The sequence below is a fragment of the Puma concolor genome, chromosome E1 (genome assembly GCF_028749965.1).
Source record: "Puma concolor isolate L17-30 chromosome E1, mPumCon1.1.hap2, whole genome shotgun sequence".
NCBI lineage: Eukaryota > Metazoa > Chordata > Mammalia > Carnivora > Felidae > Puma > Puma concolor.
The window spans coordinates 10,536,513-10,561,775 of record NC_141680.1 but is presented as its reverse complement, the minus strand read 5'-3'; the positions used below and the strand labels follow the sequence as shown (position 1 = coordinate 10,561,775).

At 38.2% G+C, this 25,263-nt stretch overlaps 1 protein-coding gene across 1 annotated transcript in view; it reads right to left on the bottom strand.

Annotated features, from left to right (window-relative positions):
- Positions 1-1,740: 1,740 nt before the first annotated feature.
- Positions 1,741-25,263, bottom strand: part of AKAP10 (A-kinase anchoring protein 10) — an 80,050-nt gene continuing 56,527 nt past the window's right edge. The window contains exons 11-15 of the mRNA XM_086686141.1: positions 20,916-21,025; positions 17,261-17,343; positions 13,721-13,773; positions 13,029-13,124; positions 1,741-3,556 (exon numbers count right to left, since the gene is read on the bottom strand). Coding sequence (XP_086542267.1) covers positions 3,551-3,556; positions 13,029-13,124; positions 13,721-13,773; positions 17,261-17,343; positions 20,916-21,025 — 348 coding nt within the window. The 3' untranslated portion in view covers positions 1,741-3,550. The remainder of the gene's footprint in view (positions 3,557-13,028; positions 13,125-13,720; positions 13,774-17,260; positions 17,344-20,915; positions 21,026-25,263) is intronic.

Here is a 25,263-nt window from a genome sequence, read left to right as displayed (position 1 = left end):
CCTAAGTTGTAAACTTGAGGGTTTTGCTGGGATTTACTCCTACTTATGGCTCCAACCAAAGGCCAGACATCTTGCCTTGTATGTAGAAGTGGTCAGCATTGACCTGTTTTTGATAATCACTGCCCTCTCATCATCTGAAGCTTATTATGTTACTCACTGATAGAATGCCCTCTATTTCTGGGTTTATTATAGTTGCTACAAGCGGGGATGGTGCTTATCCTTTGGAGGGATGTTGGGAAGCAAGAGGAGGCCCTGGTCCGGAAGGCCTGAGTTCTAACAGGGACTTAGACCTCCCCTTTTCCCAGGCCTGAGTAACTCCTCCCTATATAAATGAGGGAGTGTCTTTTAGCTCCATTAGTTTAGGATTCCATTTTGAGAGAATTCACAAAATGACCAAGGAAGGTTTATGAAAGAAGAATGCTCCAGAATTCAGTGGTACTTTGCAAACACACTGAGGACACGATCATGAGTAATTAGAACAATCTGGCAGTACTTTAGTCAAGGTCCTTTTGGTTGCATGTAATAAAAATTCACTTCAGACTGACTTTTGAAAAGCCAAAATGCATTCTAAGGATACCTGAGGGATTAGTAGAGTTCACAGCAAAGATGGAGAACCAGATCCAGAAGCCAGCCAAGTCCTCGAGGCCACTGGGGTGGCCCCTCTGGCCCACTCGCACTCATGTTTCTGTATTTCTATTTTAAGCCTCTCTGCCTGTCATGCGGTGCAGCTCATGGGTCCCCGCTTTCTAAGCGCCCCATACCAGCTGCAATCCCAGAGGGTCTCTCTCCTTCCCCTTGCAAAACTGTTAAGATAAAGAATTTTCTTGGGCCTGTTTGGGTCAGTGCAACCCTGGTCTAATCAACTGGTGTGTGGGAGAGGGAGGAAAGGGAAAAGGTCACTGTGTGCAGACATGTCAGCGTGAGTCAGGCGGGTATCCCCCAAACAGTGTCATTAGAGAGAAAAGGTCAGCTGCTTCAGCAGGTGCTCAGCTAGCTGTACTGAAATAAGACAACAAAGAAGATTGTAATTTTCTGCAATCCAGAGTGACCTTCCCCTCCAAATTCTTACTGAACTAGTCACAGCTCCAGAAATGGACATTGCCTCCATTTCATAAAGCTCTACTGAATGCTGAAACCCAAGGAGAAAAAGCTGCAAAACATTGCTCCCTGCTTTATCACTCATCACTGGACTCAGTTGACATTTGCTTTTCACTTTTCATCAAATCTTACGGGAGTGATTGAAGAAGTGGTAAGTTACAGAAGGTACCACTGCTTTACTAACACCTCTTCTTCCTTAACGATTTGCGTTGATGTCAACAACATGATAAGGATGGGGTGCAAATGATTCCTTGAACCTATGAGAGCCTGCAGAGGCAGCATATTTTGTGGGCGCGCTGCATAGAGCCTGGAGCACACTGTGTGCTCAATGTTATATCGCATCCCATTCCAATTTTAAAAGAAGTCCAAGGATCTACTTCCCATCAAATATTAACTCTGCCTAGTAACTTCAGGCCACAATCTGCCTCTGTGTCCCACAGCAGGTGGGGCAGAAAAAAGTAACCAAGTCTCAAACTTGCTACTCTTCTCTATATAAGAATCTTAACAACCACTGATGTCTCTAGCTCGGAAGCACAAAATGTATACAAAGGACTATATATATTCTTAACTAAAAGCAGTAGTTTAAATTAGCCTAGAGTCTTACAGAAATTGTTATTCCAAAACATGCAGAGGCAGCAAGAGTCACCCAAAACCACATTTTATTCTATGAGCTTTATATTGCTTTTCTCTTACTTAAAGGTTGAAGCAAAGTGAAAGGATGGCAACATTGTGTTAAAAGAACAAAACGAGTTAGTCACAGCAAATACACCTAATAAAACCTCAGGTCTATGCCATTCACTCCAAACACAGGGCTTAGTCCAGGAGTGGCTCGTGTCTGGGTTTTTGTAAAGCAAATGGAAATATTTGGAAGAATCAACACGTTTCAGGAGAAGAGCCACGAGTGCCCTGAAAGCAGAAAGTTGACACCATTTTAAATATAATTCATATATATATATATTTTTAAAATCAAACACAATTAAATAGAATATGGGTTAAGTACATGAATACTTCGCTTTAGAAGAATAACAGTGGTGGTACACAGTACCAAAAACTTATACACAGCCTTTTGCTTCTTCTGTCGATGAAACAGTGTGCCTCTATACAATCAAATATTGCAATGGAATAAAATCTCTATTCATTCAAGACTTTCTCAAGGACAGAGGTGATTAATAATTATATATTTATATATATATATATATATATATATATCTTTTTTTGTTTTCTTTTTTGCAAAGTCTGAGCAAAAGCAGTAACGCCTAAGAGAACGTTCCTTCCCCTCAAACAGTCACGCGCAGCGAGGAGGCGTTGGCACCGTCTGGCCAGTGGAGTGTGCTCGCCAATGGGGCGGGCCTGCTGACGGCGGCCGGCGAGGTCCGGACCCGGTAGCCGGCTGAGTGGAAGGGAAGGCAGGGGGTCGCCTACTATCCGAAAGACAGAAAGCAAAAAGGCCACCAACTGCACAGCGGAGAAGGGGGAGGCAGCCGAGGCTGGGTGCTCTTCCCGCCCCCAACCCTTGCTTGTCAATATTCTTAATTTACAAAAAAAAAAAAAAAAAAAAAAAGAAAGAAAAAAGAAGAAACAAAACAAAAACCAAGTAGTCTGGGAACAAACATTTTGTTCAAGGTACCACAGGGGAAACGGGAGTGACTGCTACTGTACATTCCTTCCCACACGTATTCTGAAGGGAAAGTGAAGTAACCTGGAGGAGTATTCCAGAAGAGCAAGTCCTGATGTGCAAAGCAAAGGAGACTCCTCTTTTTTGTTAGCAGGGGAGAGCCTGGTTTTCAGTACACTGCATTTGCATTTTAGGAGCAATTAAAATGTAAAAAGTGTATGCTGTCACCACAGGGAAGGACAATGTCACTGAGATGACCTATCAGCTGGCTTCCTTCCAAATTAATGCCTCTGCGAATGCACAATGCCGCTGAAGGAAAACAACCCGCTAGCACCACGCTGCCTCCCTGAGCTGCCTGGCTCTCGGAGGGGCTGACTCACCTGTTGGTTTAGGAGGCCAAAGCAAAGCACTTCTGGTACCTGCTTTATGATACTTTTAGGGATGGGTTACCGCTACAGAATGGGCATCGAGTATCCGCTCTGCGCTTGTCTGCCTCCCACAGTATGTGGTCCCTGTCTATTCCAGTGGGCTAAAATTGTTTCGTAAATGGGTTATTGCCATTGGAAAGCTATTAGTTTTCTAGTAATGTAAACAATACCACTTTGTCTCTTTATGACTTTCACTGTGTGAACATCATGTGCAGCAAATGTCTACATGTCACTCTGCTTAGGATGGAAGTCTAGGATTGTCTGCCATTCTTTCTTGGGAACAACAGTGATATATTCGTGAAAAGAAATACAGTGCTTTGTCTTCATTGGCTGTGTTGAAGAATCCAACCAAAGGAAAAAAAGTTCTCTTATTTTTCAAAAGCAGATTTCCTTTATCTCAGGTCTTGAGTCATAGCTGAAAAAAAGAAAAAGAAAAAGAAAAAGGTAACGTACATTTCTACAGCCAGTGACATTATTACGGATTAAGAAGGGAATCAAAACCTAGTGTTTACTATATACCAGCACCCAGGACAGCCAGGATTGGACCACAGCCACTTGAGGCAGAATACTAGAACTACCTTCATTTACATATGAATGAATGAATGAATGAATGGATGGATGGAAGCTTTAAAAAGGTCAAGCAACTCACCCCAGCATTACCTACCAGGACTAGACTGGCAACCAGATTTGCTTTTATCTTTCCATTTTGGCACCAGATTATTAGAACGAAATATCTACCTTTTGACAGAGTAATTCTGCTTCTAGCAATTAACCCAACAGCATACTTGTAAGAGAGGGTAAAGACTTCTATACACAGACATTCATTAAAGTACTGTCTGTAACAGGGAAAAACCCCAAACAACTTAAATGACGATCCTTAGAGGATTCACTAAATCAGGAGAGCCATAATACAGAATACTCCGACACCTTCAGAAAGAGAAAAAGAACTCTGACCTCGCCTCCTAAGACCAAGATCTTGAGGCTGAGACCCCTGTACTCACAGCTCTGGGGAGGGAACAAACATCCCGGGGAGACAAGGTCTTGGGGACAGATACACACGAAATAACTCAGTAATGCTGTGAGGTAGTTCACGTTACATTCCCAAGTACGTTTCTTAGACACGCGCAGAGTAGGCGATTCCGAGCACAGAGGCATCAACATAGGCTAGAGAGAGGCTGGGCACTCCTTCGTGGAAGCAGCTCACATTCATATAATCATAGAATGAGAATCAGAAAGAGATCTTATGAGACTGTCTTGTCCAATTTTTCTGATCTACTGATGAGGAAATGGGGACTGGAAAGGAAAGCAACTTGCAGAAGGTCCCACATGTTCACTAAAAGTGGACTGAAGACGTTCTGTTAGCCCAGCACTTTCTCCATACCAATACACTGCTGATCCCTAAAGGACACACAGGATGGTCATCTTAGCCAGCCAAAGAGAAGGCTAGCGAGCTTAAAAAACAAAATATAGCAAAATAGACATAATATTTTAAAAATGAAAAGCACACGGTAATAAAATCCGAACATACAACTCAAATAAAAAGCCCCAATTTTAAATACCTGCTTTCTAAAATGGTGTTGAAAAGAACATTTTCACGTTGTCAAACATTTGATCATCAACGATAATGGGGAATCACAACTTCATACACCTTTATCTTGCTCTTTGCTATTTTGGGTTTGACTGAGCCAGTGGAGATAGACAAAAATTACCACCCTTACACAGAAAAAAGGATGGAATCTGCCACAGTGAACAGAGCTTTGGTGTGAAATGGCTCAGTGTGAAGTTCAAAATTAAACCAACCTCTGGTAATGACAGTGCTTGGAGTAAAAAGTTGGCAAGGAAAGGGTGATGCTGGACCTAAATTTAAATTCAAGCCCTCCAAACTACTGTGGGTTATATGGGGTGTCATCTGAACATATTTGATTCTGATTCCTGATTTTTGCTAACATAAATAATAGAGGAGTCATTTAATGCTTTCATAATGAACATGAGCAGATATTCTCCTCTCGCATTAAGTCTCTGTGATCAACTCAAGTTAGGGAAAGTAAAACTGTTGAAAAAACTGGGAATGTTTGGCTTGAGGAGAGGACTGGGGGGTACGCTATGTGGCTGCCTTCAACTTTCTAACGGTTACTTGCATGGCTTCTCACAGGTACTACTAGAACTAGCTGGAGAAGCTACTGATAAACAGTATTAGCTTGTGGCAAGTCAGAATTTCCTAACCATTACAGCTGCGGGCCTCCAGACAAAGATGGAGAGTTGATCGCACTCATTCAATTCACTCCTTCCTAAAATAGCAGTTAAAAAAAGAAAAAGAAAAAGAAACAAAAATCCACACAAGTGGGGAAAGTGAGAGAAGAGGCAGAACAAACTTGCAGAAGCTGGAAGCAAATGTATGAGTGGTAAATGACTTAGCTGGTCCAAAAGACTCAATCCTAAAAGGAAAGTGGACAAAGTGGAGAAGCAACCTGATTTACAATGCAGAATCCCTCAAAGTCCAGGAATTGGTGGCACCAGTATGTCTCGTAAAGGGAATGGCGGCTGGGTGCAAACACAAGGATTTCTTAAAAGCCTGTTTTGGAAGTTAGTAATCTACAGTTATTCTGCAATTCTGCTCAACCAGCCCCTGCCCCGAAACCAATCTCAGCAGAAAAATCTGAGATTTCTTCTCTGAGCAGAGTAAGACAGAGGGTCTCTGGGCTGACCTACACCAAACATGACCAAGTACAAGGATTCTGTCCTGAAAAGAGGGGGATTAAGGAGAGGTATAAATAAGAATAATGAGACTTCCCTAGCTTTTTCCCACTTGCCTCCTTGGTAGCCTGGCTTTCATCCTCCAGGCTGGAGACTGCTAGTGTTTTCTCTGGAAATATGATCAGCCCAAGAAGAAAACTTAAATTAAAAAAAAAAAAAAAAAAAAAAATCTGCCATCAGAGTTTCCCAAGGAGATACCTGGCTAGTATATATTTCACTTTTTAAAAAGCTGCCAAATTGTTTTTCAAAATGGCTATAGCAGTTTGCATTTCCACCAGTAATATGGTAGGGTTCAAACTGCTCTACATCCTTCACCTGTCAGTCTATTTTAGCCATTCCATTAGGTCTGTAGTTGTGTACCATTGTGACTTTAATTTGCATTGCTCTTATGACTAAACATGTCGAGCACATCTGCATGCGAATATCTGCCATCTGTATATCTTCTCTGGTGGAATGTCTGTTTATCTTTTGCCCATTTGAAAAATACCAGATTGTCGGGCTTATTATCGAGTTTAAGGGTTCTTTATATATTGTGGATACAACCCCTTTCTCAGACAGTTGTTTTGCAAATATCACTTCCCAGTCTGTAACCTGCCTTTTCATTTTCTTTACAGTGTCTTTTGACAAGTACAAGTTTCTACTTTTGATAAAGATCAATTTAACGCTTTTTCTCCTTTATGGCTCATGCTTAGTATGATCTAAGGAATCTTTGCCTAACCCCAAATCACAGATTTTCTCCTACGAGTTTTACTTTTAGCTCTGACATTTAGGTCTATGATCCATTTTGAGCTGATTCTGTATATGCTATAAGGAACAAGGTTCGCTCCCCACCCCACCCCCACATAGATATATATATGTAACTGTAAACTGTAAACTAAAAAGACCATCTTTTTACCATTGGATTAGCTTGCACATATGTCAAAAGTCAATTGACTTCATATATTTGGGTTTACTTCTGCACTCTCTACATGTTCCAACAATCTATACGTCTACCCTTATGCTAATATCACTCTGTCGTAATCATGCAGCTTTACAGTAAATGTGTCTAGGTAGGGTTAGTCTTCCAATTTGTCTCCCTCCCCACCACGTTTCTTGTTGTTGTTGTTGTTGCTATTCTAGTTACTTTAAATCTCCCAATAAATTTTAAAATCATCTTGTCAATTTCTACAAAAAAGCCTGCTGGGATATTTACTGTGATTGTACTGAATCTATCAGTAGTCTTGGATAATCTTGTACAGAATGGAGAGTATACTCAATACTGTATTACATATTTGAAAACTGCTAAGAGAGCAGACCTTAAAAGTTCCCATCACAAGAAAAAAAAAAATCTGTTAACTATGTATGCTGATGATGTTAACTGGACTTATTGTGGTGATCATTTTGCAATGTACACAAATATTGAATCACTATGTTGTACACCTGAAAAGAATATAATGTTATATGTCAGTTATACCTAAACCACCACCATCACTATCCCGGGTTGAAAAAGCACCTTTAAAAAAATTTTTTTTAAATTTATTTAAATCCAAGTTAGTTAATATTTAGTGTAATAATGGTTTCAGGAGAATTTAGTGATTCATCATGTATACACAACACCATGCTCATCCCAACAAGTACCCTCCTTAATGTCCATCACCCATCTAACCCATCCCCCCTAGAAATGGCTCCTTAACAACACTGAGTCTTTTGATTCACAAACATGATTTCTTTTTATTTAAATCTTTAATTCTGCTCAGTTATAGTTTATAATGTACGAATATTATACATATTTCATTAAATATATTCCTAAGAATTTCATGTTTTGGGATGCTACTGTAGATTGTATCGTTTTTTAAATTTCGATTTCCAACTGTTAATTGCTAGTATATAGAAATGTACTTCAGTTTTGTATATTAACCTTATATCCTTTAGCACTGCTAACCTTAGTTCTAACGGCTTTTTTGTAGATTCCTTCAGATACTACTATCCAACAGTCCTTTCTGTGATAATGGAAATGTTCTGTATTGTGCATACATGGCTAGTCACTACCATACTCGATAAAGTAGCCTTAGGAATTTCTATGTAAGTGATGAGGTCTTCTGCAAAGAAAACCAGTTTTACTCCTTCCTTTACAATCTATAGGTCTTTTCTTCTTTGCCTTTTTGCGTTGGCTAGGACTTCCAGTGCAAGTGTCCTTGCCTTTTTCCTAGAATCATGGAGTCTTTCGCCATTAAAAATGATGTTAACTGTCAGTTTTACCAGGTTTAGGGCGTTCTGTTCTGTTCCTAGTTTTCTGAGAGTTTTGTCATCAATGGCTGAATTTTGTCAAATTCTTTTCCTGCATCTATTAAAATGATCATATGCTTTTCTTTTTATGATGAGTAACAGCAACTGGTTTTCTTTTTTTTTTTTTTTCAACGTTTATTTATTTTTGGGATAGAGAGAGACAGAGCATGAATGGGGGAGGGGCAGAGAGAGAGGGAGACACAGAATTGGAAATAGGCTCCAGGCTCTGAGCCATCAGCCCAGAGCCTGACGCGGGGCTCGAACTCACGGACCGCGAGATCGTGACCTGGCTGCAGTCGGACGCTTAACCGACTGCGCCACCCAGGCGCCCCTGGTTTTCAAATATCAAAGCAAACCTGCTTTCCTGGGATAACTCCACATGTCATGGTGTTCTACTCTTTTTATATATTGATGATTGGTTTCCTTGTATTTTTGTCAAGGATTTTGTATGTATGTTCATGAGAGATACTAGCCTGTAGTTTTTTTTCCTTGTAATGTCTTTGTCTAGTGTCAAGGTAATGCTAGCCTCATAGACTATGTTGGGAAATATTACCTCTTCTTCAATTTTCTGGAACTTTGTCTAGAATCAGTATTATTTCTGTTTTATTTTTTGGGCTTGGGGTTTTCTTTGTGGGAAGGAAATTCAATTTCTCTCCTCTACCCCCCAATTTCATTGCTATGATGGACATAATACTGTTTAAGTTTAAAGTATATAACATGATAATTTGATACATATAGTGGTTACTACATCTATCACCTCATATAAATAGCTTTAAAAAAATAGTAAGAATACTTAAGAACTACTCTATTAGCAACTTTCAAGAAAATAATACAATTATTGTTAACTATAGTCACCATGTTGTACATTAGCTCTCCAGAACGAATCGATCTTGTAACTCGAAGTTTGTACCCTCTGACCAACATCTCCTCATTTCCCCTACCCCCTCCAGCCCAAGTCCCTGGCAACTACCATTTTTGCTGTTTCAAGGAGTTTGACTTTTTCAGATTCCACATACAGGTGAAATCACACAATATTTGTCTTTCTATAGGTCTGACTTATTTCACTTAGTAAAATGTCCTCAAGGTCCCTCCATGTCGTCACAAATGGCAGGATTTCATTCTTTTTTTAAAAAATGTTTTATTTATTTTTGAGACAGACAGTAACAGAGCACGAGCAGAGGAGGGGCAGAGAGAGAGGAAGACACAGAATCCGAAGCAGGCTCCAGGCTCTGAGCTGTCAGCACAGAGCCTGACACAGGGCTTGAACTCACAAACCACGAGATCATGACCTGAGCCGAGGTCAGACGCTTAACCGACTGAGCCACCCAAGTGCCCTGGCAGGATTTCATTCTTTTTGATCCATTCAACCATAAATGAACACTTAGGTTACTTCCATGTAACACATTTAGGATTCTTGCATAGGATTCTAAATATGCAATGAACATGGGGTGCAGATATCTTTTCGAGGTAATAATTTCATTTTCTTCAAATATACACTCAGAAGTGGTATCGCTAGATCTATACGATAGTTCTAATTTTAGTTCTTTGAGGGACCTACATACTGTTTCCCATAATGGCTGTACCAATTTACGTTTCCACCAATAGTGCACAAGGATTCCTTTCTCCTACATCCTCGTTAACATTTGTTACTGCTTGTCTTTTTGCTAACGGTCATTCTAACAGGTGTGAGGTGATATCATATTGTGGTTATGATTTGCGCTTCCCTAATGATTAGTGACATTAAGCACCTTTTCATGTATCTTTTGGCCTATCTTTCCAGGTCCTTTGCCCATTTTTTAATTTGAAAACAATTTTTTTGTCTGCTGAGTTCCTCATATTTTATACATATGTACATATATATAATGTATCCATATGATAATATCATAAATATAAATATATTTAACTCCTCAAATTCAATTTAATACATACAGCATTATTCAGGTTACCATTTCTTACTGAGTTTTGGTAATTTATATATTTCAAGGAATTTCTCCATCTCATTCAAGCTGTTGAACTTATTAGCATAAAGTTGTTCATAATAGTTCACTAATATCATTTTAATAACTTTAGGTTCTGTAGCGATGTCCCCTTTCAATCTTTGTATTGGTGATTCATGTCTAATCTTTTTTCCCCCCCTCAATTAGTCTGGCTAAAGGTTTATCAATTTAATCGATCTTTTTAAAGAGCCAGCTTTTAGGGGCGCCTGAGTGGCTCAGTCAGTTAAGCGTCTGACTTCGGCTCAGGTCATGATCTCACGGTCCGTGAGTTCGAGCCCCACATTGGGCTCTGTGCTGACAGCTCAGAGCCGGGAGCCTGCTTTGGATTCTGTGTCTCCCTCTCTCTCTGACCCTCCCCTGTTCATGCTCTGTCTCTCTCTGTCTCAAAAATAAATAAACATTAAAAAAAAAATAAATAAAGAGCCAGCTTTTGACTTTTCTCTATTATCTGCCTGTGTTCTATGTAATTGATAGTCACTTTTTATTTTATTATTTCCTTCTTTCTTTGGGTTTAATTTACTCATTTTTTTAGTTTCAGGTAGAAGACTGAGACTCTTTTCTTGTCTAATATAAACATTTAATGCTATAAATTTCCTTTTAAGAACTGTGTTAGCAGTATCTCACAAATACTATGCTGTATTTTCATTTTAATTCAGTCCAAAATATTTTTAACCTCTATTTTGATTTCTTCTTTGACTAATAGGTAACTTAGAAGTATGTTACCTAATTCCCAAATATTTGGGGAATTTTCCACATATCTTTCTCTAACTGACTTCTTGTTTAATTCCTTTGTGAGGAGAAAACAGATTGTAGGATTTCAATCTTTCAAAATGTACTGAAACTTGTTTTATGGCCCAGAATATGGTATATCTCAATGTTCTATATGTAGGCCAAAATAATGTGTATTCTGCGCTGCTAGATGCATTATTTTCTACAAGTCACTTAGGTCAAGTTGGTTGACATTGTTATTCGAGTCTTCTAAACACTGTTCTATTACTGAGACAGGGCTGTTGAAATCTCCAAGAGTCATTATGGATCTGTGTATTTTTCCTTGTAGTTCTATCAGCTTTTGCTTTATGTGTTTTCAAGCTCTGTTGTTAGATGCATACACATTTAGGATTCTTTTTTTTTTTAACGTTTTTTATTTTTTGAGAGACATAGACCAAGCACAAGTTGGGGGGGTACAGAGAGAGGAGACACAGAATCCAAGGCAGGCTCCAGGCTCCAAGCTGTCAGCACAGAGCCCGACACAGGGCTCGAACTCACAAACTGCAAGATCATGACCTCAGCCAAAGTCAGACGCTTAACCGACTAAGCCACCCAGGTGCCCCCACATTTAGGACTCTTGACGTCTTCTTAATCAACTGACCTTTTTATCATGTAAAATGTACTTTGTGCCTGGTAATATTCCTTATTTTGAAGTTTACTCTGACTTGTAGTAATATGGGCAGTCCAAATTACTTTTATTAATGTCTGCATGGTATATATCTTTTCCATCCTGTTTTTACTTTAAGTCTTTATGTTTAAAGCAGGCTTCTTACAGATAGCATCTGCCATTATCTAATCAATCTCCGATTTAACTATTTATTAATTTTTTTTTGATTTAACTATTTAGACCATTTACATTTGCTATGACCACTAATAGGATTTCACTTAAACCTACTATTTTGCTATTTGTCTTCTATTTGTCCCATGGATTCTTTCTTTCCTTTTCCCCTTTTTCTTGAGTTCTTTTATATCCAGTAATTTTCTGGGTATGGTTTCTATAGATTATGTTTTTCTTCTGATTGTGGGTCAAGTTTTTCTGCTTCCTTGCATACCTAGTAATGCAGTGGATGGCAGATATTGTTATTTTTATACTGTTGAGTACTGAATTTTACTGTGTTCCTTTAAAGCGGGCTGGCCTTTGTCCTGTCATGCAGTTGTTATTTACAGAGCAGTTTGATCCTTTCAAAGGTTGCTCTTCAGTTTGGTTAAGGGGCTTTACTCTAGAGCTTTTGGTTTTTTTTTTTTTTAAAGATTATTCATCTATTTTGAGAGAGAAAGAGAGCTTTCATGTGCGCACAAAAGAGGGACAGAAAGAGAGGCGGAGAGAGAGAATCCCAAGCAGGCTCTGTGTTGTCAGGACAAAACCCAATGCAGGCTCGAACCCACAAACCATGAGATCATGACCAGAGCCTAAAATCAAGGGTCAGTGCTTAAACAACTGAGCCCACCCAGGTGCCCCATACTCTAGGGTTAATTTAGCTCCAGCAGTAAGGCATAATGTTTCTGAGGAACTAACCAATGCCTTGTACATTACAAGACCTTGGTTAGTAGGGGTGGGACCTATTCCTAACCCATGTTTCAGGAATTAATTTCTGTTATTTTTTCCATGGCCATGGGCATTTTCACCCAATATATGTATAGATCAGTATTTGGCCAAGCCCTTCAAGGGACCTCTCATAAAGAGAGAAACTCTGGAGCTTTCTTTCTGTGAAGCTCCTTTTCTGGTATTCTTCTCTATGACTTCTAGCCAATTTAGGTTATCCAAACTTTGATTTCTAACTCCTAAATTCAGCAACACTATGAACTCTATTAAGGTCTCCCCTCCCTGCACTTTGGAAACTGCTTCTGGGCAGTGAGCTACAGATCACTTCCATGTTACCCTTATTTCAAGAATTACAGACCTCTACTGCCTTTTGTCCAATATCTGGAACTAGTTGTTTCACTTAGTTTGTTTTCTAGTTGTTCATGATGAGAGGGCAGTTTCTATAGCAGCTAATCCTTCAAAGGCAGAAGGAGAATCTCCCTTATGCCCTTTTTTAATATCTGGAATTTAATTCTTTCCAGTTTTTATACAAGCTAGATCAGAACACATGTCATTCTTACCTTTGTAGACCTCTCTAAGGGCTGATCATATTGTGCCTGTTGCATAACATCACTGACTATCATTTTAGCAATCTTCCAAGCTAGCTCTTCTTGGGCCTAAAACAACAACAACAAATCATTTCAAACTGTTGATAATGGTTATTCATTAGAAAAGTTAAGACTTACATTATCAGTGCTCTAAACACAACTGTATGTGATAGGACCTGGGCCACCCTCTGGCTATGCTACATTAACAAGCTATTTGTTCACTGTCTTCTAGGGTGAGCTACTGGGTACCCAACATCATGACTATTTTCATGTTAGATGATCAAAACGTTTTTCTTTTTCCACTCACATCTCTCAATGTACTTAACAAGTCAAAAAGCAAGCCTCCTCTTCTGCAAACAGAAGTGAGGAAAGAAACATTTGAGCTTTTTGTTTCTATGGATGCCTGATGGTTGATGGAAATTTGGAGGTATGTCTATTTCTCAGTGGCTAGAGTCTCTGAACTAAAAGATCTTGCACTGACCCCACAAGGCAATTGTTAGATACTAAAAAGGGCCCACCCTTTCTTGTTACCTCCTGGATAAGGGAGCAATGATGTGCCATGTTGCTTAAACGTGGGAACTAAGGAAAGAGAAAACCTGAAACTTTACTTAGACAAAGTGCCACTTTATAAACAGGAATTTCTTTACACTGAAAGTAGAATTTACCTCATCAGTATTTCCTTGCACCCATTTCTTCATAGCTTGTGAGAACATGGATCCTAGTAAATAAAACCAAAATTGAATGTAGATTTCATGCACAATTTTACATTAAAAAGGTGCTCTTATTCAAAAGCTATTTCCAGAAATGGATATTCTTTTTTTGTACAATCTCATCTAAAACATTAAGGAATATTACCGTTAATCAAAATTGATTATCTCCATTAACAAGTATTTAACTTGCAAAAGACTTTTGAAAGTCTGTTTCAGAGTTCTGGACTTTTCTTCTATTCTCCTCACTTAATAAAAGAAAAGTATTATCAGGGCACCTGTGTGGTTCAGTCAGTTAAGCGTCCAACTTTGGCCCAGGTCATGATCTCATGGTTCACGAATTCAAGCCCCAGGTTGGGCTCTGTGCTGAGAGCTCAGAGCCTGAAGCCTGTTTCAGATTCTGTGTCCCAGAATTCTGTGTCTCTCCCTGCCCCTTCCCTGCTCATGATCTCTCTCTCTCTCAAAAATAAAATAAAAACATTAAAAGAAAAAAAAGAAACTATTCTCTAGTGTTAGATTTTCAGGTAATATTAAGTGAACAAAAGAAAACCATGACTAGGATTTGGTCTTAGATAAGAGTCTAGCGGTACATCAGGAGGTATCAATCTACTTGTTATATATCCAAATTTTTTAGACCAGCTCCTATACAAAAGGGCTTCCAGTAAAAATTACACTGTCACATGCTCAATCTCTGGTCTGTATAAATTGGCTGATTAACAGCAGAGTTTTAAATGGCCATGCTCTGTCCAGGCCACAGCACACCTCAACCCCCCAGGAGATACACACAAGCCTATCTTCGTATAGGTAGGTACTCAGGTGCTGAGGAATCACCAAGACATAGACTAGCCACTTTTTCCATTAATGAAATACATAGCTTATCCTTTCTTTAACACAAATAAGATCCTTTCCAACTTGGCCTTAAATCAAGCAGTTGGTAGATTATTTCTTAGGCAAGGTACTGATTAAGTCAATGACTGGATTAGAACTATATAGAGCATTCATGAAAAGTGCAAAACCTGCATCCTTTCCCTTCATAATTTTTAGTATTAGCTAAAAGTCTGAAGACTGGTCTAGTTAAACTTTATGGCCAACCAGTCAATAAAGCCACATTACACACTCGGCCTAAAGTCTCAAATGGCTGTTGAATTGCCCAGTGCACTGCTCTCTCTCAGGCTAACCCAAAGAGCCACACTGTGACAGTCTCCTACATGTTTAACACCCTCTCTCCTTTTCAATGCACACAAGTTTGGCTCCTTTCTGTGCCTCCCCTCCCCTTTTAACACGGAACTTCTCCAGGACCCCATTTCCAGCCTTCTTTTCTCCTTTGACAGATTTTCTCTGGGGCATCTCATCCCCTCCTCATCCCTTCCTTCAAAATGCAAATAATCAAAAAACCTGACCTTGGGCATTAAAATTCATGGACTTAGAAATTGTCCTACGGTATCTCACAATTAACATGTTCCAAATTGAACTTGTCTGTTCTCTACCTCTTTTTTTTTTTTTTTTAAATTTATTCATTTATTTTGAGAGAGAGAGGGAGAGTGTGCAAGCAGGGAAGGGGCAGAGAGAGAGAGAGAATCACAAGCAGGCTCTGCACTGTCAGTCCTGAGCCTGATGCAGGGCTTGATCTCCTGAACTGTGAGATCGTGATCTGAGCCAAAATCAAGAGTCTTGATTTCTTGCTACCTGAGGACAGTGTAGAGCCCTTGCTGGCCAATACCCCACAGAGGCTGTCTAATACTTCCTCTACTACAAAGCTACCAGTCACTTCTTCTTTGTACTCATTTTTTACCAATAAAATACACTATTAGACTCTAGGTTTCTTAATGGCAGGATCTGTATGTTCTAACCTGCCCCGTGAATAAGAGTGCACAGAGGCACTACAAAATTATTTACTGAATGAACTGTGCAGACTTCTTTCCGTCTTTGTACTTTTCCCGACTGTGTATCTCAGGCTTCTCTGGCAAATTAGGAAATAAAATCAATTATTTAAATAAACTGATAGGGTAAAATAGGTTAACAGGCCCTTTTTGGGTCTAAATGATTTCAACAACTGTTGCATTTTTTGCTTACTCTGTCAATGTATATCTGACCCAAAAGTAGATTGCTCACCAACACCAAGATCATTCCTTACTCAAGTAGTAGTTGAATTAAAAAATAAACATAATACAGGCACCTGGCTGGGCTCAGTTGCTGGAGCATGTGACTCTCGATCTTGGGGTTAGGAGTTTGAGCTCTACGTTGGGGGTAGAGTTTACTTAAAAATAAATAAATAAATAAATAAATAAATAAATAAGTAAGTAAATAAATAAATGGAATGCAATCCTATTAAATTCAATAGGAAGATTAATAATAGCTCTTAATTTTAAACACATTTCTCAAAATGGGAGATTTTCTTCTTCTTTTTTTAAAGTTTATTTTGAGAGACAGAGAGAATGTGGGAGGGGCAAAGAGAAAGAGGGAGGGGGGGAGAGAGAGAGAGGGAGAGGGAGAGGGACAGAGAGAGAGAAAGAGAGAGAATCCCAAGCAGGCTCCACAGTACCAGCGCAGAGCTCGATGTGGGGCTCAAACTCATGAACTGTGAGGACACGATCTGAGCCGAGACCAAGAGTCAGACACTCAACCGAAACATCCAGGTGCCCCTGGAACACTTTCTTCTTACAAATTAGTGTCTTTTACTCAAGACAATACTATCAATCCAATCACACTGAAAAATTTCTAGATCCCAAGTGAACGGATCCACATTGGTTTTTAAAATCTTCCTTGTAAACCAACTGTTTGGAAGCTGAAATCAGTCACAAATAATGTACTTGTCAAAAAAGATTTGTGTTTAACTCTTGCAACTAAATGAGCACTCTCCAGGTGATTTTAAATGAAGGACTTGAATTTCAACCTCTTCATATTTTTCACATATATATCATGTATTTGAAATTTCAGCAAATTAGAGGAAATTTAATGAATTAAAGGGTCTTGAGATAAACCTCAAATCCAACCTGGACTGGGTATTCACCATTTTTGTTTTTTTTAAGTTTATTTATTTTGAGAGAGAGTGTGTGAGCGAGTTGGGGATGAGCAGACAGAGAGAGAGAGAGAGAGAGAGAGAGAGGGAGGGAATCCCAGACTCCGCACTGTCAGCACAGAGCCTGATGTAGGGCCTGAACCCAAGAACCATGAGATCATGACCTGAGCCGAAGTCAGACTGACTAAGCCACCCAGGCGCCCTGGGTATTCACTATTTTAAATAAAAAAGTGACAAATATTTTTTCATGCAGATGTGCTTTCTGGAATGGTAAAGCAAATTCAATACCTTTCATTCAGAGACTGTACAGAGATGTGATTACACAAAGCCCTTGTGCTCAGCTGTGACTACAAACACAAGGTGAGAGAGAAGGCAATTATTTCATAAAATAAACTGTTTAAATCTTAAATGATCCTTCACTTACAGTCACTGACTAATGTGAGCAAAGGCTTAACAGGGAGTATGAAAACACCACAAACCTTTTGATTTCTTTACATCAGGTTCAGGCTCTGATTCTCGGATGAATTGCCCCAAGTCACTTACTCTTCCAAATGTCATCTTCCTAAATAAGTACAAAAAGAAAAATATGATTTCTAATGATCAATACCAAATTAAGGAAAGAAAAATTCCACTCTTAAGCATCTCAGTTAAATGTAGGAAGCTAAAAATACTGTGTCATGTTATTCAAAGCAAGGTATTTATTTTATTTTATTTTATTTTATTTTATTTTATTTTATTTTATTCTATTCTATTCTATTTTATTTTAAGCAAGGCTTATTTTAAATAGAACTGTCCCCTAAAGAAAGCAAAATAATCTTTAATTCAATGCAATTCCATTCAAAATCCCAGAAAGGTTTATGAAACATGATGGGTGAACAGGTAGCTCACAATTCTAAAATTCATATGGAAGACAAAAGGCATAAGAATAGCCAAGATAATTTTGTAAAGGAGATAAAAAGGTAGGAACCTGTCTTAGATCAAAATGTGTATTACAGAGCTAGAGTCTATAGAGCTAGAGTCATTATATATTACATATAGTCATTATATATGCTATAAAGCTACAATAATATCAAGCAAACTTGAAAGGCAAAGAACACAGTGAAAGACCTTATTTAACAGATTACTAATCAATAATGAATATTCAAAAACATAAAGAATTCCAACAAGTAACTAAGAAAGACAGAAAAATGTAAAAAGGAGACGAACAGTCACTTCACAGAAGAGAAGCCTGAACGACCAACAAACATGCCAAAAGCAACTTAATCCCAGGGGCAATAATCCAGATTGGTAAAAAATCAAACATCTGATGTTATTTAGTGTCAATAAAGATACGGGGGAAACGAGTATCTTCCTTAACGGGGGTAAGAATGCAAAACATATAGCTACTCTTAAAGGGAAGCTGGTTAACGGGCGCCTGGGTGGCTCATTCATCAAGCATCTGACTTCAGCTCAGGTCATGACCCCATGGTTTGTGAGCTCGAGCCCCATTTTGGGTGAGCAATGCTTCTCTCTCTCTCTCCTTCTCTCTGAGGGACTCTCTCTCTCTCTCTCTTTCTCTCTCTCTGTGTGCCCCTTGCTCACTCGCGCCCTCTCTCTCTCAAAAAAATAAAGAAAATAAAGGTAAACTGGTTAAGATCTATTAAAATTTAAAATCTGCCTCTTGGTACAAGGAAGTATATAAAAGTAATTCTTTGCCATTCTGTGCGTAACAGTGAAAAATTGCAAACAACTTGAATATTCATCAATACCCAAAGGGCCAAACAGTGGCCACAGTTATGAGCTATAATTAAGATTTTATATGGAACACTACAAATAGTTAAAATGAGGTAAATCTGTATATACTACTATAGAAAAGTCTCCAAAACTCACTGGACTGAAAGCACAAGGTACCAAATAGAGTGTAATATCGATTACATAAAAATAAGCAAGCAAAAATACATACTATAATGTCACAGTGATTATCCTGAGTAGGAAGGGGAGAGAATAAGCTCTGGTGTGTGATCAAAGGGGACATCAGCCTTATCTACACATTTAATTTTTAGAGGAGATTAATGTATTTGTAATTAAAAGAAGGAAAAGAAACTGTGACGCCCATGTATTATTTCACTCGGGCCATGGTGGGTCTTATTTTAGGGTTATCCTTCCCAGTAAGTTGTCATTTCACATGTGCTTGCAATACACCAACAGACAGAAATATGTCTGCCTTGAGAAACATTTCAGGAAGATGCCAAAACCATAAGACTAAAAACCAACACTGAAAACTATCTTTTTTTTTTTTTTTTTTTTAATTTTTTTTTCAACGTTTATTTATTTTTGGGACAGAGAGAGACAGAGCATGAATGGGGGAGGGGTAGAGAGAGAGGGAGACATAGAATCGGAAACAGGCTCCAGGCTCTGAGCCATCAGCCCAGAGCCTGACGTGGGGCTCGAACTCACGGACCGCGAGATCGTGACCTGGCTGAAGCCGGACGCTTAACCGACTGCGCCACCCAGGCGCCCCGTGAAAACTATCTTTAAAGATGAAGAAAAGTTGGGGGGCGCCTGGGTGGCTCAGTCAGTTAAGCGTCCAACTTCGCCTCAGGTCATGATCTCATGGTTCATGAGTTCGAGCCCTGTGTTGGGCTCTGTGCAGAGCCTGGGGCCTGCTTTGCATTCTGTGTCTCCCTCTCTCTCTGTCCCTCCCCCATTCATCCTGTGTGTGTGTGTGTCTCTCTCTCAAAAATAAATATTTTTAAAAACCAAAAAAAAAATTTTTAAAGATGGAGAAAAGTCATTATTTCTCTATTTCTGACCCATTTTATATATTATCTGTTAAAATACATTTATTTTACACACACAGCAAAAAAATTACAGAAGTAAAACATCTTGCAATTGACAGACTGCTTTAAGTCAGGTTTTAAGTAAATGAACTAACAACGATTCCTTAAGAATAAATATAATCTTTGGGAATTAAATCATTTAGGCTTATTGTCCACCATTTCCTAAAAGAAGAGATAAAGATCACCATATTGATGCAGCTAAAGCATGCTTTCTGAAGACAATATGGTCCCACAGCTTTAATTTACTTCAAAGTACATCCCACGACTCCCTGGTCTCCCAAATATCACTGTTACTCTCTGATAAACTCAATTAAACATGTTGAAATCCCTTTTTATGGCATTGCCGGGACTGGGGTTGGGTCTGAGTAGGGTAATCAAGACTTTACACAGGTTTATATGTTAATCAAGCCATCTTTAGAGAGGAGAAAGTGACTTTGTGATCTGATCTGTGGTAAAGGTCAGCAAGTGGTATATGCTAGGAATTGATGTCTTTTTGTTACAGGATAAATTAAACATCCAATTCTTAATTAAATACAAAGAAATAATTTTATTCCATTTTCAAGTATTAGTTACACAGTATTAGTCACTGTACTTTACTTTTGCTTTTAAGACAGACTTTGAAATAGCTAACATACGAACCAAATGAAACATGGAAGAGATACAGCCTAAAACCTGTCAGATAAACATGATACTCATCAACCTTGTACAGCATGGTGGAATGATGATGGTAATGACATTTATGGAGTGTTTACTAGATATTAGGCAAGGTTTTAAGTGCTTTTTGTGTATTACCTCATTTAATCCCCTGAACAACCCAATGAAGCAGTAATATTAATCTCAATTTAGAAATGAAAAAACTGAGACACCAAGAGGTTAAGTAGTTTTCCAGTAAGTGGCTGAGCCAAGATAAAAACCCAGGAAGTCACTCCTGAGCCTTCACTCTTAACCATGGTCTACTGCATACTCTATATAAGTAAGTGCTGGCTATATAATAGATGAGAAACAATTTTTAAATCTTAATTGTTTTTAATGTTTATTTATTTTTGAGACAAAGAGAGATAGAACATGAGTAGGGGAGGGACAGAGAGAGAGGGAGACACAGAATCCGAAGCAGGCTCCAGGCTCTGAGCTGTCAGCACAAAACCTGAGGCGGGGCTTGAACTCATGAACTGCGAGATCATGACCTGAGCCCGTGTCAGACGTTTAACCGACTGTGCCACCCGGTACCCCCCAAATTTTTAAATTTTAAATTGAAAAATAAAAGAGACAAAACTCCATAAACTTGTAGACATTTTAGACACTCAGTCAAGCTTACCCTGCATATGTCCGCTGATACAAAGATTCTGGATCCAAACTGGCAGCATCCACAATGATCGCTTCATCAAAATTTTTCAGAATTTTAACACTGGCTTTTTTCATACTGGACTACAACAGAAATTGTAAAATCAGCAGTATATTATTTGGGAATCAAACAATCCTGGGTTTGAGATAGGAAAGATTTGTACAAAATCTTCAGTAATTGAAATACACATAATTTTCACTCAACCCCATCATGACTGAGATGCGAAACAGTAATGATTCTGAAATGTAACCTCGAAATATAACTGCAGGAGGAAGCACAATATTAAAGTGTACGACCCAAGCTTTTAATGCCAAATCTGTTTGTTTTCCTGGTGATCTAACAAATGTGCTGTCTTTACAGGCATTGTGTTCCCAAGGGTGCAAGACACCCATCCATCCAGGTATATATAGCTTAGCTAACTTTTACAAAATAAACACGCATACTTTTGATCTTCAGTGAGGCCAAGAGAAGCTGAAGAAAACTTTCTAAAATGACCAGCCAGAAGAGTGTAGTAAGTTCTCCTCCAGCATGTTATCTCCCACTCCTCATCCCACGAAAAAGCAAGTCAGAATTGTTATTTCTATAAAATACCAGAGCCATGTGTTTTCTCAGTTATTCCACTTCTAAAAATTCAATTACAGACAGACTCAGTTCAACAAAATGACTAATATGCAAGATTATTATTCACTGTAGCATAAAGTAACGAAAGGCAGGAACGTGTTTAAAATCTGTGACTAAGGTACAGGTTCATACCCATGACTCACGTATAGGTTAATATCCATGGTTAAGGTATAGGAACAGATGCTTACAGAACACACTCCACAGTACATGGGGTTCTCTTTATGTGCTAAGAAGGGGTAAATAATTAAAAAGAAAGAGGCACCCAAATAAAGAAGACAGAATACTTCCCTGAGGCTACTGTTAACTCAGTTACCAAAACTGGACATCACAAGAAAAGAAAACTACAGATCAGTGTAAGAATTGATGCAAAACCCTAGCAAAATACTAGCAAACTTATAAAAATAATTACATACCACCACCAAGTGAGTTATCCCAGGTATGCAAGGTTGGTTTAACGTCTGATAATCAATTAATGTAGTACACCATATCAACAGAGTAAAAACCAAAACCCACATGACCACTTCCATTGATACAGAGAGAACATTTGACAGAATCCAATACCTTTCATGATAAAAAAAAAAAAAAAAATTCAACAATTAGGAATACTGGGAAATTTCCCCAACTTAATAAAAAGCATTTATGAAAAATCCATACCTAACATCATATTAAAAGATTAAAAAACTGAAAGCTTTCCTCGTGAGGTCAGGAATAAGACAAGGATGCCAACTTTCACCACTTCTGTTCAGCACTGTACTGGAAGTTTTAGCTAGAGCAATCAGGCAAGATAAGCAAATAAAAGGCATTCAAAGAGGATAAGAAGAGAGAAAACTATTTCTACTAGCAGGTGACATGACCTTATATAAAAAAAAAATCCTAAAGAATCCACAAGAAAACTATTAGAGTTAACAAATGAATTTAGTAAAGTTGAGGTACAAGATCAACACACAAAAAAGTTATATTTCTATGCATTACCAGTGAAGAAAAAGAAATGGAGAAAGTAACTATTTATAATAGCATCAAAAGGAACAAAATATTCAGGAATAAAATAACTCAAGGAGGTATTAAGACTTGTACACTGAAAACTACAAAACATCAATGAAAGAAATAAAAGGCTTAAATAAATGGGATGACGTCCCATGTGCATGGACTGGAAGACTTAAATGGCAATACATCCCAAAGCAATCTACAGATTCAATGTAAACCTGATCCTAAAATTCATATGGAATTGCAAGGGACCCAGAATAGCCAAAATAATCTTATGAATGGAATGTGAGTTGGAGGACTCACAGCTTCTGATTTCGAAACTTATTAAGCTGTAATAATTAAAACAATATTAGTATTGGCATAAGAAAAGACATGTAGATCAATGAAGTAGAACTGAGAGTCCAGAAATAAACCCATGTATCTAAGGTCAAATGATTTAAAAAATAAATAAATACATTTAAGTTTATTTATTTTGAGAGAGAGAGAGAGAGAGAGAGAGAGAGAGAGAGAGAGAGCACGTGTGCGAGCGACTGAGTGGGGGAGTAGCAAAGAGAGAGAGGGAGACAGAGAATCCCAAGCAGGCTCTGCACTGACAGAGCGATGCTGGGCTCGAACCCATGAACTGTGAGATCATAACCTGAGCCGAAACCAAGAGTCAGACACTCAACCAACTGAGCCACCCAGGCGCCCCTAAGGTCAAATAATTTTTGACAAAGATGCCAAGATCCTTCAATGGTAAAAGAATAGTTTTCTCAATAAATGGTCCTGGGACCAGATACCCACATACAAAAAAATAAAGTTGGACCTTACCTCACACAACATGCAAACCTAACTCAAAATGGATCCAAGGCCTAAACTCTTAGAAGAAAACACAGGTGGGCATGGGAAGTGACAGCTTTATGTTTCATTAGCTAGGTTTCCATTTGGGGTGATGAAAAGTCTGGAACCAGACAGTAGTAATGGTTGTACAACACGGTGAATATACTAAATGTCACTGAACTGTACACTTTATGATAGTTAACTTTATGTCAAGTGAATTTTATCTCAATTAAAAAAATTACACTTCTATACACTTACAATGAAAATGTGAATATGAGAAAAAAATTCCATTTATAATAGTATCAAAAAGAATAAAATATTTAGAATAAACTTAAGAAATACCAAATGGATACTTGAAAACTACAAAATGTTATTGGAAGAAATTATAAAAGATGTGAATAAATGAAAGGCATCCTGTGTACATGGATTACAATATTAAGTATTGTTAAGACGGCAATATGTCCCAAATTGATCTGTGGAGTCAATATGATCTCTATCAGAGTCCTGGCTGGCTTCTTCATAGAAGTTGACAAACTGATCCTTAAATGCATTTGAAAACTCAAGGGACCTCGAGAAGTCAAAACAATCTTGAAAAAGAAGAACTAAGTTGAAAGACTCTCAGTTCCTGATTTTAAAACTTGTTACCCAAGCAATGGTAATTAAGACAGTTAAACAGAACGATTATTTGATCTAACAATTCTACTTCTAGGTATATACACAAGAGAAATGAAAACCTATATCCACACAAAAACTTGTACAACAGCATTATTCCTAACAGCCAAAAGAGAGAAACAACCCCAATGTCCATCAACTGATGGATAAACAAAATGTGGTATGTGTGTAAAAGGGGATGTTATTTGTTCATAAAAGAGGACTAGTTCTGATACACCCTAAACATGGATGAACCTTGAAAACATCATGCTAAGTGAAGGAAGCCAGTCACAAAAGACCACATATCATATGGCTCCAATGACCAGAACAGGCCAATCTACAGAGATAGAAAGTAGATTAGATTAGGAGTAGCCTAGGGCTGGAGGAGTGGAGGATTTGGAGGGTAGTAAAGGACACACTGTTTTTTTCTTAGGTGAAAAACTTTTAAATTGGCTGTGGTGACAGTTAAGCAACTCTATGAATATACTAAACACCACTGTATTATGTAACATAAATGAATGAACTGTATGATTTGTGCATTCCATTTCAATAAAGCTGTATGCAAGAACTAAAGGAAAAGAAAGAAAGAATATATAAGGAATGATTTCAATTATATAACTGAACAGGTAACACTAACCCACACCATCAAAATCAGGATAGTAGCTACCTGGCAGGGAGGATAGTGACTAGAGGGGGGCACAAGAGAGTTTATGACATACTGGTAATGTTACGTTTCTTGATTTGGATACTGGGATACATGCGTTAGGTCTGTTTATGAAAATTCTTTAAGCTATATAGTTATAGGAATTTTCTGTACATATATTATACTTCAACCAATAATGTAAAACTATATTTTATGGTCAGCACTTAGACCCTGTAAGTGCCTAAATAAAAACAAAACACTCTAGCCTGTATCAAAAAACAAAATGGCGACCACATTCAGCAGGTAACCTAAACAGGAGGAAAAGGTACTGGGGGGCGCTTTGTTAATGGTAATAAATAGTACTGTCTTATAAATTAAGAAAATTATCCAGGGCCCTGTGTCAAAAAATCTGAAGTGTTATTTATTTATGTGTCAACAGTGTAATGAGAAAACAATTATGCTACATTTCGGCAAAGAACACTAGACAGGGAATATGTTTTGGCTCTACACTTACTGTGTGGCTTGAAAAAAATCAGTTAACTTTTTAGCACTTCCCTAGATCTCTTCTCTTGGGGACAACCCATTTAATGTGATTTTGGAGAG